The 16,645-nt window shown below is 45.9% G+C and overlaps 1 protein-coding gene across 1 annotated transcript in view; it reads left to right on the plus strand.

Moving 5' to 3' along the window:
• Nucleotides 1–16,645, plus strand: part of celf5a (cugbp, Elav-like family member 5a) — a gene marked incomplete at both ends in the record, with an annotated part of 342,492 nt that overhangs the window by 276,495 nt on the left and 49,352 nt on the right. Inside the window, one exon of the mRNA XM_079506338.1 lies at nt 15,651–15,797. Within this exon, the coding sequence (XP_079362464.1) occupies nt 15,651–15,797 (147 nt within the window). The remainder of the gene's footprint in view (nt 1–15,650; nt 15,798–16,645) is intronic.

Here is a 16,645-nt window from a genome sequence, read left to right on the forward strand (position 1 = left end):
TCAGTTGATTTGTACTCATTCATCAAGTACGTTTAAGTTGTAACGATGTTTAATAATCCAAAAAGTTATTTTTCTAACCCTGAAATTGCGTGCGTGCGCACACACACACACACACACACACACACACACACACACACACACACACACACACACACACACACACACACACACACACACACACACACACACACACACACACACACACACACACACACACACACACACACACCTCAAGTGTGTGGAAACCTCTCATGATGAAGAGCCCTCAACACTCAGTTTTGAACCTTTCCACTCATACAAAGCACATCAACTGTCCTCATAAATATCACAGCTCTGAGAAGAAAACATATTCACCCAACTACACCCATGACTTTTTAATTAATGTGCCAATTGTTATATTCAAATGTCATCTCCACACAAAAACATTCTGAATAATGATTACATTTTTTTGGGGGGCTAAAGTCCACTGCATTTATTAAGCTCCACTTGCATAACCATTGAACAGAACTCCAGGGTATGATGGCCGTTGCCGCGGCTACATAAAACTAATCCGGAAAATTCACTACTCTATTGAATTTGCTGAGCAAATGGCAGGTGTGTTGTGGTTTATTTGCATGTGTCTCATGTTTAGTCCGGGTCCCGCTTGAGGGTATTGAAACAAAAGCTACTTACTCTGCACTCCAAACCTGAATAGAGTTATTCTGTTGCGGCATCACTCGGCCCAGGCGGGGTCGCGCGGCCTGTATTATACAACGGCTTGAAGTACCCTCTGCTTTTATCCTCTCTTTTGTTTGAGGAACTCTCGCCTCTGAGAAAAGCAGGGACCCTGAACTCTCTTCCATCTCTCTCTCTATCTCTCTCTCTCTCTCTCTCTCTCACACACACACACACACACACAGGTGCTGCGTTTCACTGTATGATTTCATTATTTATGGTCGCCAGTGTGTGGCTCAAGAGAGACAGAGAACGGGGGGTGGGGGAGTAGTAGTAAAAGCTGGCAGTGGCATTTTGGTGCAACCTTGGGGTCAATCTAAGTGCAAATGACTGCGGGCCTCCAGGATGGGCTGTATGGATGTCCGTGCTCAATAGATACTGCCTCCCATCCACTGCACTCACGTTCTCTGCTATCACACACACACACACACACACACACACACACACACACACACACACACACACACACACACACACACACACACACACACACACACACACACACACACACACACACACACACACACACACACACACACACACACACACACACACACACACACCACCCCCTGCTACCCCCCACAACCCTAACCCACACACTCACACAGACATACAGAATTACAGACACACAGACACACCCCTATCTCTCTCTCCCCTCACTCGTCTCTCCTTTGGCAGCCTCTCGGGATATTAGGCAATAGACTTGTTTACTCCACCTTTCACCACATCGGCTGCTGAATTATTCATCTGACTATAAGCAGGGGGCTGATAGGGAGGAAGAGAGGTAGAAAGAGAGAAAGAGAGAGACACAGTGAGAGAGAGAGGGGGGGGGGTGACAGGGGAGAGAAGAAGGAAGGCCAGTGAGGAGCGAATGGACAGGATTTATACCTCCTGCTCTGGTAAATTGATTATAGAAATCTGATCAGCATCTCATATCCTGCAGCAGGGGCTGAGCTGGGCTGGTGGAGGAGAGAGGGCTTAGGCCTGGTCAAAGATAGACCATCTATTCTACAAGCTTGTAGATCTGCTATTTTTGGGGAGCGAAGCTGCACAGTGCCATAGGGGTGTGCCGATATATTGATATCACGATACTTCCTCCCGCGATATAGGCTATATATTGTATTGTCCTCCCAATATCGTGATATTGATTAGTTAGTACTAGTAGTAATATGTTGTGGACAAGTTGCAAAGTTGCTGTTTGGCGGAGGCAAGATTCATGACCAGTTTTTGACACAGAAAATCTTGTTTTCAATTTTTGGAATAAATAGGCCTACATAATTCCAGATTTTTGCCTTTTATGGTTGTCTTTTCATTTTCAGTTACAGATATCGTGATATATTGTTGATGAAATCTCTTGCAATATTGAATATTGCAATATATCGAATATTGTGATATTATCATTATCGAGGACCTAATATCGCCACAGATATCGTATCGTGAGGTACCCATATCGTCCCACCCCTATGTCATACACTGTGTAGTATAAATGAAGCCATAGTATGCACCAGCAGACCACCATGCCTCCTGTGTTAGTCCGTCAGGCTGGTCAATAAGCACCAGCAGACCACCATGCCTCCTGTGTTAGTCCGTCAGGCTGGTCAATAAGCACCAGCAGACCACCATGCCTCCTGTGTTAGTCCGTCAGGCTGGTCACCAGCAGACCACCATGCCTCCTGGGTTAGTCCGTCAGGCTGGTCACCAGCAGACCACCATGCCTCCTGTGTTAGTCCGTCAGGCTGGTCAATAAGCACCAGCAGACCACCATGTCTCCTGTGTTAGTCCGTCAGGCTGGTCAATAAGCACCAGCAGACCACCATGCCTCCTGTGTTAGTCCGTCAGGCTGGTCAATAAGCACCAGCAGACCACCATGCCTCCTGTGTTAGTCTGTCAGGCTGGTCAATAAGCACCAGCAGACCACCATGCCTCCTGTGTTAGTCCGTCAGGCTGGTCAATAAGCACCAGCAGACCACCATGCCTCCTGTGTCAGTCCGTCAGGCTGGTCACCAGCAGACCACCATGCCTCCTGTGTTAGTCCGTCAGGATGGTCAATAGTCTTGATCAAACCTTGAAGTGTACATAGATACCGCGTCAACTTGTGTCCAGTTTGATCATATACTGTAGTTCCAACTTGACCGGGGTAAAAGCAGTCATTTATCCATACTTATTTATTTACATATTTATTTTACAAGGAAAATCATGTTGGTTTACTGTACCTTTCATTCACAGTCATTCTGAGTGAAAAGATATTGAAAAGCATTACATTGAAATCAAAGTGCCCAAAGACCACTCGATAACGAGACATACAGTATATACTTGTAAAAGGTCATCCTTGGCCTCCGGCCCTCATTTGACAACTGTTAGAAGCAATAGCCTCATTCCTAAATGAGTCATTTTTATAACGAACTAAGATGAACTGAGTCAGCCAGTGCGTGTGCGTGCATGTGCGTGCAATCCGTGCATGTCAGCACGCACAAACACACTTTTATGTATTGTACATTATGCCTGTGGTTCTGTGCATATAATCTCTGTGCATGTGTATGCACTTGTGTACTGTATACACGTGTGTGTCTGTGGGCGTGTGTGCATAATATTCTTGTGCATGTGTGTGAGTGTGTGCATGAGTGTGTGTCCTCCTGCTATAACAAGGCAGTGGCTGATGAAACAGAGAGGGGGGGTGACCATGAATAATGTCCAGCCAATAGCGTAGTTAGCTAACGGAGTGCACTGGATGTAAACGCTGCAGCTAATAAGAGCGTTTTCCTGATAGAGCTGCGGCCAGCCAATCCCCCGAAGCGTGGGTCCGTGCAGGCCTATCAAATTTTATAGATACACGCACTCACACACACGCGCATGTGCGTGCATTAACAAGTACCGACACACAGAGACACAGCCGCACATATGCATGAGGCGCTCACATATGCACATGCATGCTCTTCTCTCTCTTTCTGTGTCTCTTATCTCTCTCATGTCTGTCTGTCTGTCTGTCTGTCTGTCTGTCTGTCTCGCGCGCTCTCGCTCTCTCTCTCGCTCTCTCTCTCGCTCTCTCTCTCTCTCTCTCTCTCGCTCTCTCTCTCGCTCTCTCTCTGTGTTTATGAGAAATAAAGCAACCAGGTCTATGAAAACAAGCCCCAAAAAAGCGACCACATGAGTACTTTAAACCTATATACATTGGCTATTTGACAAAAGCGAATCTATAAGCTCAGAACGTGCTGCGATGCGACGCGTTGTGAGCTTGTAGATTTCCAGAAAAATCTTGAGAAAAAGATTTTTGAATTATTTTTTTGTTTTTAGAATCATACATGGACAATTGAATGCCACAGACGAAAAAATGTCCACACTATTGATCCATAATGTATAAATGATAGATAAGGGTTCAGGACAACGAGGCCTTTTCATGGAGGGGTCAGAATGAAATTTGGACTGTTTTTCGTCTGTGGTTATTAACACATGAATTTGGGGGTCCATGACATAAAACAATTGTTTAAACCACAATTTTAAAAAAGCAAGCCCGAATAAGCAACACTTTTACCAGTTTTACCAATATTTACAAGCCCAAAGTTGCTTATAATAAGCGGACAATCCGGACATGGCAACATTGGTCTCTCTCTCTCTCTCTCTCTCTGTTTCTCTGTCACATGCTCGTACAGCCATGGGCAAGGGTCAAAGGCTCGCTGACTGATCTTATTTTCCAGCTCGGAGGACTTGAGCTGAATACATTTGCGTTATTCATGTTCGGGGGGGAGTAGGCTCTTCATATGTATGTGTGAGTGGGAGAGAGGAAAACCTGTGGGGGGGGCTGAGTGTGTGAGAGATTGTCTCTCTGTCTCACCTACAGTATGTGTGTGCTACTGTGCTACTGTGCACGTACGTGCGTGCGTGCGTGCGTGCGTGCGTGCGTGCGTGCGTGCGAGTGTGTGTGTGCGTGTGCGTGCCAGCCGTATGGCATGATGACATTGTGTGCATAGCAGGCCTGTGCCATGCTCATGTGTGTGTGTGTGTGTGTGTGTGTGTGTGCGTGCACGACGTGTAAGTGCATTCTCAAAGAGCTCGTCTCCATCACTCACATAGAGCGACTATGCGGACTCCGCTGTATGGATCTGTGTTTAATGGTATGCACAAGTGCTTTAAGGCCTGAGCGTCGCATTAGGAACTCTGGTCCTACAGGGCGATGACAGGTCAGATGTGTGACCTTTTGCTCGGGTCGCACTGTCCCGTCCCACCCTATTCCACACACACACACACACACACACACACACACACACACACACACACACACACACACACACACACACACACACACACACACACACACACACACACACACACACACACACACACACACACACACACACACACACACACACAACTCTACCACCTCCACCACCCACGTCACCTATCACGCAACCCGTGGCCTCACCACTCAGCACTCACTCACACACACACATCACAGCATGGATGGCCCAATTAAACATTTAAACGCTGGAGCTGTAAAGCAAATTGCCAGGATTCAGTGGGGCCATGTTGGACGGAAGTACCGGGACAGCGTGACATGGAGATGAGTGGGGAGGGGGGAGGGGGGGTCAGTGAGCGGGTCAGGTCCACAGAGCCACAGGCTAATTTCACCTCCATATCTAGCTGCTACCGCTTAGCCCAGGATTGGAGCCCGTTTCATCTGACACACACACACACACACACACACACACACACACACACACACACACACACACACACACACACACACACACACACACACACACACACACACACACACACACACACACACACACACACACACACACACACACACACACACACACACAGGGCTGAGGGCTGAGATGGAAGCAGGAGCAGCGCGAGGGTTAAGTGGAGAAGAAAAGGGAAGACGAGGAGATGGAGGGGGAAGTCCACTTAGAAGTGTGTGAACCGGGTGATTTTTAAAGCTGCAATCCGTGAGCTTTTTATGTCCCTGTATGCGCGGGATTTGAATCCGCGGTCTCCCTCTCATGCGATCTCTATACCGCTGAGCTAAGACGGAAGGAAACGACGACTATAGCTGACCTATAAGCTCACACAGCGTGGTGGATGTGATGCTCTGTGAGCTTGTAGATCGGCTATAGTTTCGTCTCGCGACAAAGTATGAATCAGGCTTAAAGGAGCACTTCACCCATTTTCAACCGGTCTTCATATAATTGGTCCTCACCAATGCTCATTATAGTGGAGAGGATACAATCACCTGCACACTGTATTACTGTATTGCACACCAAAGAACTTATTTTTCCACCCTTCATCAGGCAAAAGATGGCACAATTTCTGTCTACTCAGTCTGTGTCTCAGAGGTGGGCTGTGGACAGCTCAGAAACCTGCCTACCAGTGACATTGTCGCTTGGCAGATTTGGCCATTTCAAACAAGATTTCAAACAAGAAATTAATGCTATAGAACAATGGCTTCTATTTCAGAATGCTAACCTTCCAGAGAACGGCTGTAGTTTCTATTAGCGTGGAATCAATTGATGATGTCATTGGTAGGCCGGTTTCTGAACTGTCCATATAAGCCCGCCAATGAGACGGAGATGGAGTAGACAATGTGCTCATTAGTATGGACCAGTTATCAGTGTTGCCATGTCTGCTTGTTATAAGCGAATTATTTTTCTGGAAAGTTGCTTGTTAAATATTGGTAGTTGCAATTTACAATTTAGGCATTTAGCAGACGCTCTTAATCCAGAGCGATTTACATTAAGCAAGAACAAAAAAAGCATGGGAATACATCACATAAAAAGCATTTATCATGAAACATGCGTACCGCAAGCTAAGATAAGTTGCGTTTTATTTTTTTGGGCTCGTTTCTAAAGTGTAATTTGGTTATTTGGGATTCCTTCCTAATGTTGTTTAAACCAGTGGTTCTCAAACATTCAAGGACCCCCAAAATATGTATTTGTCCGCAGACCCTTGACAAAGACCACAAAGACCATATATATATATTTTTTTTGAGCATCCTAAAGTGAGTTGCAAGCCCCGCTTTGTTCTACGCCCCATCTGAAAATAATTTTGTGCCAGGGACCCCATACAAGATTTAGATTTGTCATTTGGGGGGGGAGAATAGCAGATCGACAAGCTCACAACACGGTGCGACATGTTGTGAGCTTGTTTCAAATAGCCGATGTGTACTGTATACACTATAAAGGTTTAAACACTGACAGTTATGGGAAGATAAAGTTGAAAATGGGCGAAGCGCTCCTTTAAGAGAGGTGCAATGGACCAAAGCAAAGATGGAAGCCACCAGAGACAGTAGCATTATGCAGGCCTCGGGCAGACGACCACCATGATCTAGTTATGTATTCAATGAGATGCAGCACTTGACTGTCAGTATTTCACATGAGATGATAGATCTCTGTGCTTCTACTCATTAAACAATCTACTTGCCATTATGTTTTTAAGTTACTGTTTATGGCTCAAGATGCGTCCCCCCCCGTCCCCCCGTCCCCCTCTCCCTACTGTTTCTTCCCAGGCAATTTACATTCTAATAACCTAATAGATTACAGCCATCTATTATTTTACTAACCAAGCACTAAATAGGATGTGTATTTATATATTTTTTCTCCGGATAGTGAGGGTGGAGTAATGGGCGGGAATGCCTTATCAGTATAATTAGGAGGGGAAGCAAACAACTTGAATGCAAAGTATGGGCCTTCTAAGCGCACTTGCACATTGCGGGCTGAATGTAGCCATCCATTTATTCAGTGTTTGTGTGTGTGTGTGTGTGTGTGTGTGTGTGTGTGTGTGTGTGTGTGTGTGTGTGTGTGTGTGTGTGTGTGTGTGTGTGTGTGTGTGTGTGTGTGCATGCTATTGTAAGAGATAATTTGTTCAAACTTATTCAAAGCTCTCCTCCCCATAAACTCCACGTCAGTGGCACACGCCATGAATTAATGCCCCGAGTTCAAACCCAGCCTAATGTAGATTTCGCATCAAAGTTTCAAGGAAAGTGAAATTGCTTCCAAGCAACGCTGATGAAATATGATGCCTGAATTGCAAGAAACGGGGCTATTTTATCGGCATTGTGTTCTGATTAAGAGAGGAAATGAAAGCAAAGGCATTTTACTCAGAAGCGAACGTATACTGTCATTCATCACGGTCATTACATCAGCATTGCAGGCGTAGATGGAGGGAAAAAAAACTGTGATGCCTGTGCATTTGTTGGGACATTGAGATCACTGGTAATCTTATGTCAGAATATCATTTCAGATCATTTGGAAGCTCTTTGTTTGCGGTTGCATGTTGCAGGGAGTTGCATGGAGAGTCATTGGTGCGGTCTGGGCTTACGGCATCATGACACACACTGTGAGCTATTGCAAGTATAACATGTTAAAGTTAAACCACATTAACCATAGCCTCGTTCCCAGCCTATACTCATCTGCCAAGAGAAAAGCCTGGGGGACGCACACGCAGATTAGACACACCAACGGACCGACATGCGGAAACAACGGTCGGAAGTGCGGCCGACCATGCGCTGTGGCTCAGGAGGTAGAGCAGGTCGTCCAATGATCCATGGGTCGGCGGTTCGAATCCCGGCTCCTCCTGTCTACATGTCGAAGTGTCCTTGGGCAAGACACTGAACCCCAAATTGCTCCCGAAGTGCTGGTTGGTACCTTGCATGGCTTCCGCCGCAATCGGTGTATGAATGGGTGAATGTAATGCACAATCTATGTAAAGCGCCTTGGATAAAGGCGCTATATAAATGCACCATTTACCATTTACCATTTATTTTCCCGTGCTTGCGGTTAGGGTTAGGTTAGTGTTTGAGGTAGGTTGTCGGTCTAATGACAGTCGGACCAATAGTATGTCCAAACTAAATGCAGAGTTCTATAGGGGCGGGACTTCCGTCGTACGTATTTCCCCCGGCAACGATCTTTTGAGACCAATCATAACACTTAATTCACTGTGAATCAGAATGTAAACAGATAAAAAAGTGTCAACATCATTTCCATGGGCGGTACTTCCGCCAAATTCCGGTACATCCGTTTAGTTAAACCGGCTATTAGGTCTTGCCCAGCATGCATTAACCTGGTGTCCCTTTTTTAAGCATGGTATTATAGATGAAAATTCTCAATAATAGCCTGGGCCTATGGGCAAAATGTACTGTATAATTGTCATATGACTGCGTCGCGCAGCTAGAATAGCTCACAACGTGCTTCTTTGTGTTTATACAATGAAGTGTAAATCAGGCTTAAGTGGGAAAGCAGAGATGTATCCTTATTATCATATTATAAAGTAAGCCACGAAGGTAGAGTAAAAATGAAACTTGGGGAAATAGCTATGTTGCGGCTTTATCTCCCTCATTCACAATGAGGGGCCGTGGGCTTCGGACAGACACAGAGCCTTCCTCAGCAATGAGAAGGAATTGCAAAGAGGCTGACATTCCTTTTGAAATCCAAATTCCTCTCTTTTCCTCGGCTCTGTGCTGCTGCTTGCCGTTTCATCCACCCTGTTTAACTCCCCTTCCTCCAGTGGCTCTAAAGGCCGCTGGGAGCTGCCCAGCAGGGGGATTCCGCTCACACTTGGCAGCTTAAAAATTTAATGAGACTTTTACTCCACACTTCGTCCCCCTTCTCCTTTGTAGCGATGGAGATTCCGCTCACTGATACCCTGACAGGCCTGACTGAGAGAAATTGGGAGATAAACAATGGTGGCAACGGACGCTTAAACTGGCCGACCATGAGATCCGTGGCGGCACCCAAAGGAGAGACAGCATGATGGCAAAGTGAAAGAATGTATATAGACCTCCTAAAGCTTTGGAGAAAGAAAGACATTAAGAGACATGGAAGAGAAGAGAAGAGAAGAGAAGAGAAGAGAAGAGAAGAGAAGAGAAGAGAAGAGAAGAGAAGAGAAGAGAAGAGAAGAGAAGAGAAGAGAAGAGAAGAGGTACAAGAAGGGTACAAGGACAAAACTAGAGTTGTGTGTGAAACAGACAAACTATACAATGCTTTGTATTCCTCTCACTCATCCAGACAAGTCAATCTACGATTAACCACATTTTCCATTATGCAAGCAGGCGCACTCCAGCCTGGTTGACGGAATAGGAGAGGAGGCCTGGCTGCAGAGTCGCAGACAACTTAATACCCTCAGATTATAAATCCCTGACTTCTACAGAAACCCGAGAAGCCAAGAGGAGCAAGCAGCTACATGCGTCTCATTACCAAAGCAGCTAGGCCTTTAATAGCTTTTTTAGTGTGGCGTTGAGTTAAAATATTCAGCGTGTACTACGAGGAGCTCCTCTGTATTCCGGTCTTGCCGCCTGCCCGCACTGTCCTGTCCTAGACTCTCCTAAAGTTATACCTTGTAATAAACTTAATGGCACTGATAGTAAAACGCTGGGCAGACACAACAGTCAGGGGCCCCGCTACTGGAGTTGTGCCCAAGTTAACCTTGAAGTGAGTCTACTTCTACTAGTATATGGAATAGCTGATGTATCCCATGTTCTACGTTTTGGGTCAGAGAGGCTAAATGTCATCAAATGGCGGTCCGTGGCAGAAATGCTGAACAAAATGATGGACCATATGAAAAAGGTTGAAAACCACTGGTCATTGCACATTGTGCATAGTTCTGCGGTCGGTCACTCAGCCAGCCGAGCAGTTGCATGGCTAGCTACAGTAACTAGCCTGCCATTCAGTCAGCGAGTCAATAAAACACTTAGCTAAATCAGGCAGACAGGCGGACAGACAGCTCACCCTCTTGCCCCCTCTCACCCGTCCTTCAATCCATGTGATTCAGACCTGACAAGAAAACGGCATGGAGCTTAGCGGGCCGTGGAGAACGTCAACAACTAAATACAGAATATTAGGCAGAGAGAGAGAGAGAGAGAGAGAGAGAGAGAGAGAGAGAGAGTGAATAAGATCTATGTTCAACAATTTTGCAGTCAGCGGCCTGTCTTTGAACTTCTCTCCGGCAACCTGCCGTCAGCACGGCAGAGACCCTGAGCCCCACACGATCAGGCTGTTGAAATGTGAAAATGAATTGTGATTGACACGCTCTCAAACCTCACAGCATCTCCAGTGTACCACAGGCAGAGAGAGAGAGAGAGAGAGAGAGGGGGGGGGGGGGTGGGGTTGGGGGGGGGAAGAAGGAAGGCTTCCTTCTTAAAACCAAGCATTAAAGTTGTCTATTAGAACTGCCTGCCTGCGGCTCAACCCAAACTAGAGCTCGGATACCCGACCGAAACCCGACCCGGCTAGGGTTGGGCTCATTACCATAATTGGTGGTCGGGCCGGCCATGCTGTTGATATATAGAAAATAACGTGTAGATATGAATAAAAACGATGCGACTAGTCTGTCTCTCTGTGTGTTTCCTGGTTAACCAGGACACGTGGTGCAGCAGCACCGCTTGTTGTTGCAAGCTTGCGACGCGCTGCAAGCAGCAGCAGCAGCGAACATAGCCCCATGTGAACCTCAGTCCCTACGCTAATTCTGTAGGTCAGGAGCTACAGAATGAGCGTAGGGACTGAGGTTACATATGGGGCGCAACTGGAAGAACCACTGAAGAGAGGAGGATGGCGTTAGCCTAAGGTTGAACTCACCTACGGTGGATGTGATCCTCTTCCTCCATGACAACATGTAAACCGTGGCCCAGGCGGTGGCGTAACCGTCTGGGCACCTGACTGGTAATCCAGTCGCAGTGTGCCGCGGGTTCGACTCCCGAGCCTGACACGGCCTTTACTGCATGTCTTCCCCCATCTCTCTCCCGTTTCCTGTCAGCCTACTGTCTGTCCCTTCAAAAAACCAATAAAAGGCGTAAGCCGCAAAAAAAATATCTTTAAAAAAAAAAAAACATGTAAACCGTGATGGTTGGATTAATATAAATAGTTTGATGATTGTTTGATTGAATAGCATTTTATTAAGAGTTTGCAACTTTGCATGAACAGTCCCAAAGTAGCCTACAGCTGCCCGCTCCACGCTGTGTGGATTAAATATTGCCAATGCAGAATTGCCGTCAAATCAATCATCATCTATGCTGGAAAGACTGCACGTGTTTGTGTGTGTGTCGTGTGTGTGTGTCGTGTGTCGTGTGTCGTGTGTGTGTGTGTGGCTCAGGGGTAGAGTGCCTGGATGGTAACAGCAAAGTTGCCAGTTCGAACCCGGGCTCCCCCAGAGTTACTGTCGAAGTGTCCTTGAGCAAGACACTGAACCCCTAATTGCTCCCGATGTGCTAGTTGGTGCCTTGCATGGTTTCCGCTGCCATCGGTGTATGAATGGGTGAATGTAATGCACAATCTATGTAAAGCTCCTTGGATAAAGGCGCTATATAAATGCACCATTTACCATTTACTGTGTGTGTGTGTGTGTGTGTGTGTGTGAGTGTGTGTGTGTGTGTGTGTTTGTTGTGAGCGTGCGCGGTACACTGTGTTATACTATCAGCGTAGTAGTAGCTACTAGTAGGCTATAGATATAAAATGGTCCCCTTTAATTTACATTTACAAGACATAAATGGTATAATATCTAAACACAACAGTCAGGCAAGGCAAGCTGTATACATTATACCAATAACATGCTTGCTGTCAGTGCTTGCTATTAGTGGGGGGAGCGTCGGTGTCGGGCCCGGGTCGGACGCATGTATTAATAATTAAGGTCGGGCTCGTTTCGGGTCGGACACGGGCTGGAAAAAGTCGGCCCGATCCCAGCTCTAACCCAAACCCTCGACAGATTGAACCCAGAAGATCCCAAATAAGCCCCAACCCCTTTAACCCTTCTAAAGACCCCAACCCACAGCCCCCCGATCCAATCCATGCAGCTCCATTATTGACAACCTCACATCAATTTCAGGGGGTGCGCCTCTTATCACGGCTGACACACACAACCTTTCTACACTGTCAGATCAGAGTAATATTTCGGCCTTTCATGTGGATCGATTGGCCAGTTTTCGGGGAGGGGGAGGGGAGGTGGAGCTCGCTGAAAGGTCAAGTGTAACGCCGAATCATTTAAAGATTCTTAATGAAGGGTGTGTGGCAGACGCACACCTGCATGGTTTCATTATCCCGACGGCAAGACCGAGGGAATAGTGCTGGATGAGGGAGGGATTGAGAAACGAGACGGGAAGAGGACAGAACACCCCAGAGACGGAGAGACTGAGACGGAGAGAGAGAGAGAAACAGAGAGAGAGAGAGAGAGAGAGAGAGAGAGAGAGAGAGAGGGGGGGAGGGAGAGAGAGAGAGAGAAAGAGAGAGAGAGAGAGAGAGAGAGAGAGAGAGGGGGGAGGGAGAGAGAGAGAGAGAGAAACAGAGAGAGAGAGAGAGAGGGGGGGAGAGAGAGAGAGAGAGAGAGAGAGAGAGAAAGAGAGAGAGAGAGAGGGGGGGGGGGGGGGATGAAAGAGTGAAAGTAAGAGGCTGAAAAGTGCAACATTTTCTTTTAAGACCACCTTCACTAAGGTCAGCAGACACTTACTGCATGGCACCCTGTCAATCTTAACGCCCCTTTTCACATAATTATACGTTGCCGATCCGTTGACCTTATGACTGTGAGTGGGAGCACCAAGGTTACCTTTTATACTATTTATATGAGGGGGGATAAAATGTGCAGTGTACCGTATGTCATAGCCTCGGTACCCAGGCTTTCATTTTCGTGAAATGAAATCCTGGGGAAACGCATTGGCCGCATCTGGTCTAGAAGTGGGAGTCAACCCTCCCGGGTGGGCGTCGCTCCAAATGATGTGACGTAGTGCTGCACTAGGGGGGAGAGGAGGGACCGGGGCTGACGGACAGATCGGTGAACCAATCAGGGTGTGCGCAAATCTCAGCCGTGACCCGCCCCTCAAAAACAGAAACCTAACACGTTAGCTCAGGCTACGTATGTAGACAGCATCACTACAGCCCTGGGTAACTTTGCATGTACTAGAGCAGTGCCTGTTGGGCACTGGCATGCACACCCCACCCAGTTATTATGTCTGTGTCCCTTTTATGCCCATTTTATGCCTGCCAGAGTTTTTTGGCAGGCATGCCCAAATATGGAGTCTATGCGGATGTCAGAATGATGTCAGAACAGGCCAGCTCCATATATGGAGCCTGGGCAGGGGCCCTTTCCAGAGCCCAGGCAGAGAGAGGCCTTTTGTGGCGGTTCTGGACAACCGTGGGTCCGACCGACTTGACACCCTATGCACTCCCTGTGTGTCGAATTTGAAGTCGGTGGGGCGAACGGTTCTCAAGTTACCTGCATTTCAGCCGTACACACGTATACGTACAGACAGACGTACATGGTGCATTTAGATAGATGTTCTATATGTACATTAATTGAAGGGAATGAAGCATTCTAGCTGCATCTGCCAGGAGAACACCTTGACATAAACATAACTCCTTTTTTATATATTTCTCGCACACCTCTGTTGGGTTCATGTTTATTTATGCTGTCTGCAAAGAACAAATATGTAAGACAGAGAATTGCCAATAAGACAAATGTGCAATCGTGTAGTATCTAGTGCCATGAAACTCCAAGGCCTGACACTCGATGCGAGGAGCTTGCTAAGCATTGATGTTGACATCAGATCCTGTTGCTAATGAACGCTGCATGCTAAGTAATCTGATGCGATAGCCAATGCAATTCTACATCTACTTGCTTTTGGAGTTGAGAAGCCTGGTGTTTTGTAAATATGTTGAGTTGGGTCCAGCGATGGAAGAAGTATATACTCCATTTTTCCAATACTTACAATGTAGAAAAAAAATCTGAATTTATTTCAGTAAATGTAGAAAACGAAATTGGCCTCATAATATACGTGAAGTACCAAAAGTAACATTACTGATTATTATGCAGAATGTCCCATTTCACAAGTTTTAAAATGTATCAGTTCTACAAGCTCACAACGAATCGCAAAGGGCTGAAGTGATTTATTGTATGTTTTGAAATAATAATTTGCATGCATGGGTGCGTGCGTGCGTGCGTGAGTGCGTGTGTGCGCGCGCCTGCATCCTGCATCCTTAGACAGTCACTACTGCATCCCAGGACCCAGTACTGTACTCAGTACTGTACTCTAACGTAGTTGAACTTGAAGTAGGACTCATAATGTCCCTGGAACCCATCTAAGCGACCACCCCTGGGTCCCGGGACCCATTACATTGAAAACCTATTTACATCACTGAGTGAGATAGTTTTGGAGTATGCTGCAGCAGGCTGTATAGAGTCCAAAATGGCACTGGTTAGAATGGAATGGAAAACATAGACTGTCCACAGGTACTGCAGTAAGCCTGTGTTTGAGGTTAGGGGAGGTGAGAGCTCTCTGTTTAGAGCAGCAGATGGTTATTGGCTGCGAATAAAAGAAGGTCATGGCAAAGACCTCGTTTCGATATGAAAGGATTTATAGCCGTTTATATTTGATTTGAAACTGGCACAGTAATCAAATGAATTGAATTTCAATGGAAATATATATTTATTTATTTTCCTCTCCTTTTGGTCACCAGAAGTTAACATTTTCACAAAACTGATTGTGAACTGGGTCATTCTTTATAATGAGTACTACTAGGTATATTTTGTAATACTTTTGTGCTTTTGCTCAAGTACAATTCTGAATACAGGACCTTTGCTTCTCACAGAGTATTTCTACATGTGGTATTGCTATTTTTACTTGACCTTGTATACTTGTATTTTGTCGTGTGATATGGTGTTACCACTCAGCATTTAACATTTTGGTGGCACAATAGTAGAATGCTCCCTCTGGTGTTGTGTCCGTGGGCGTTACTCACTCTTTTGAAGTATAGTGAATGGGTTAAGTGTCACATCAAGCATTATGACGCCATTAAGTCCCACCAAAATACATTTTTGTCAACAAAATCAACTTTATATGTAGTCGACTAAAACTAGTCCCAACTTAAAACTTTTCAGATGACTAAAACATGACTAAAACCAAATAAAAATGTGCTGTCCAAATTAACTGCTCTGATTCTCTCTCTCTCTCTCTCCACTAGGGGGCGTCGTCCAGTCTGGTAGTCAAGTTTGCCGACACAGACAAGGAGCGCACCATTAGACGCATGCAGCAGATGGTGGGGCAGTTTGGCATCTTCAACCCCGCCATCGCCCTGCCCTTCAGCACCTACAGCTCCTACGCACATGCGGTGAGTGAAGGGGACTACATGCTAACCCCAACCCTAACCTACAGCTCCTACGCACAATCGGTGAGTTAAGGGGACTACATGCTAACCCCAACCCTAACCTATACAGCTCCTATACGCACACACAGTGAGTGATGGGGACTACATGTTCCATATGCATAGTTGAGCGGAGTGCCTCAGAGCTCTATACTAACTACTCTAGACTCTTATGTTTCTGCGCAATACTAACGCGGCGCGTTGTGAGCTTGTCAATCGGCTGTTTCCGTCAATGGTTTTCTTCAAAATATTATTGATGCTGGTGGTATTTTTCATCTATACATTTTTCATCCTTTATAGCTATGTTGAATATTAAAAGGGCTGGCATTATAAGCTGAGGCTTCTGCCAAACACTCCCTTGTGGTCAACAAAAAAGAAATACCCTGAATACATTGTATAAGGTGTGTTTATTTGAAATGACCAATGAACTTGAACTTGTACAACTTGAAGTGGTAAATAAAAAGAGGGGGTAGTTTTCTTAACTACAAGCTCATTGTGAGATTGTACATGTGCTACGGTATTTCCGCAATGTTTCGATTTATGTATTCTTTTTTTTTTTTGATTACAAATTTGACAGTTCTCCCCAAAATGGATGCCAGGTTAAGATTTGTTTTATTAAACTATTATAATATTGTATACATGTATTTAATTCAGTCAGACCAGAAGCAGAGATAAAATCATATCCCACTGGCAATTAAAAATGAATGACTAAAAATGAATGACCATCCCCCATCTCCCCCAGCAATTTGAACACTGTATGTGTACGTACAGTACAGCAGGATACACGCACGCACGCACGCACGCACGCACGCACG

Source organism: Electrona antarctica (assembly GCF_951216825.1).
Source record: "Electrona antarctica genome assembly, chromosome: 7".
Taxonomy (NCBI): Eukaryota; Metazoa; Chordata; class Actinopteri; order Myctophiformes; family Myctophidae; genus Electrona; species Electrona antarctica.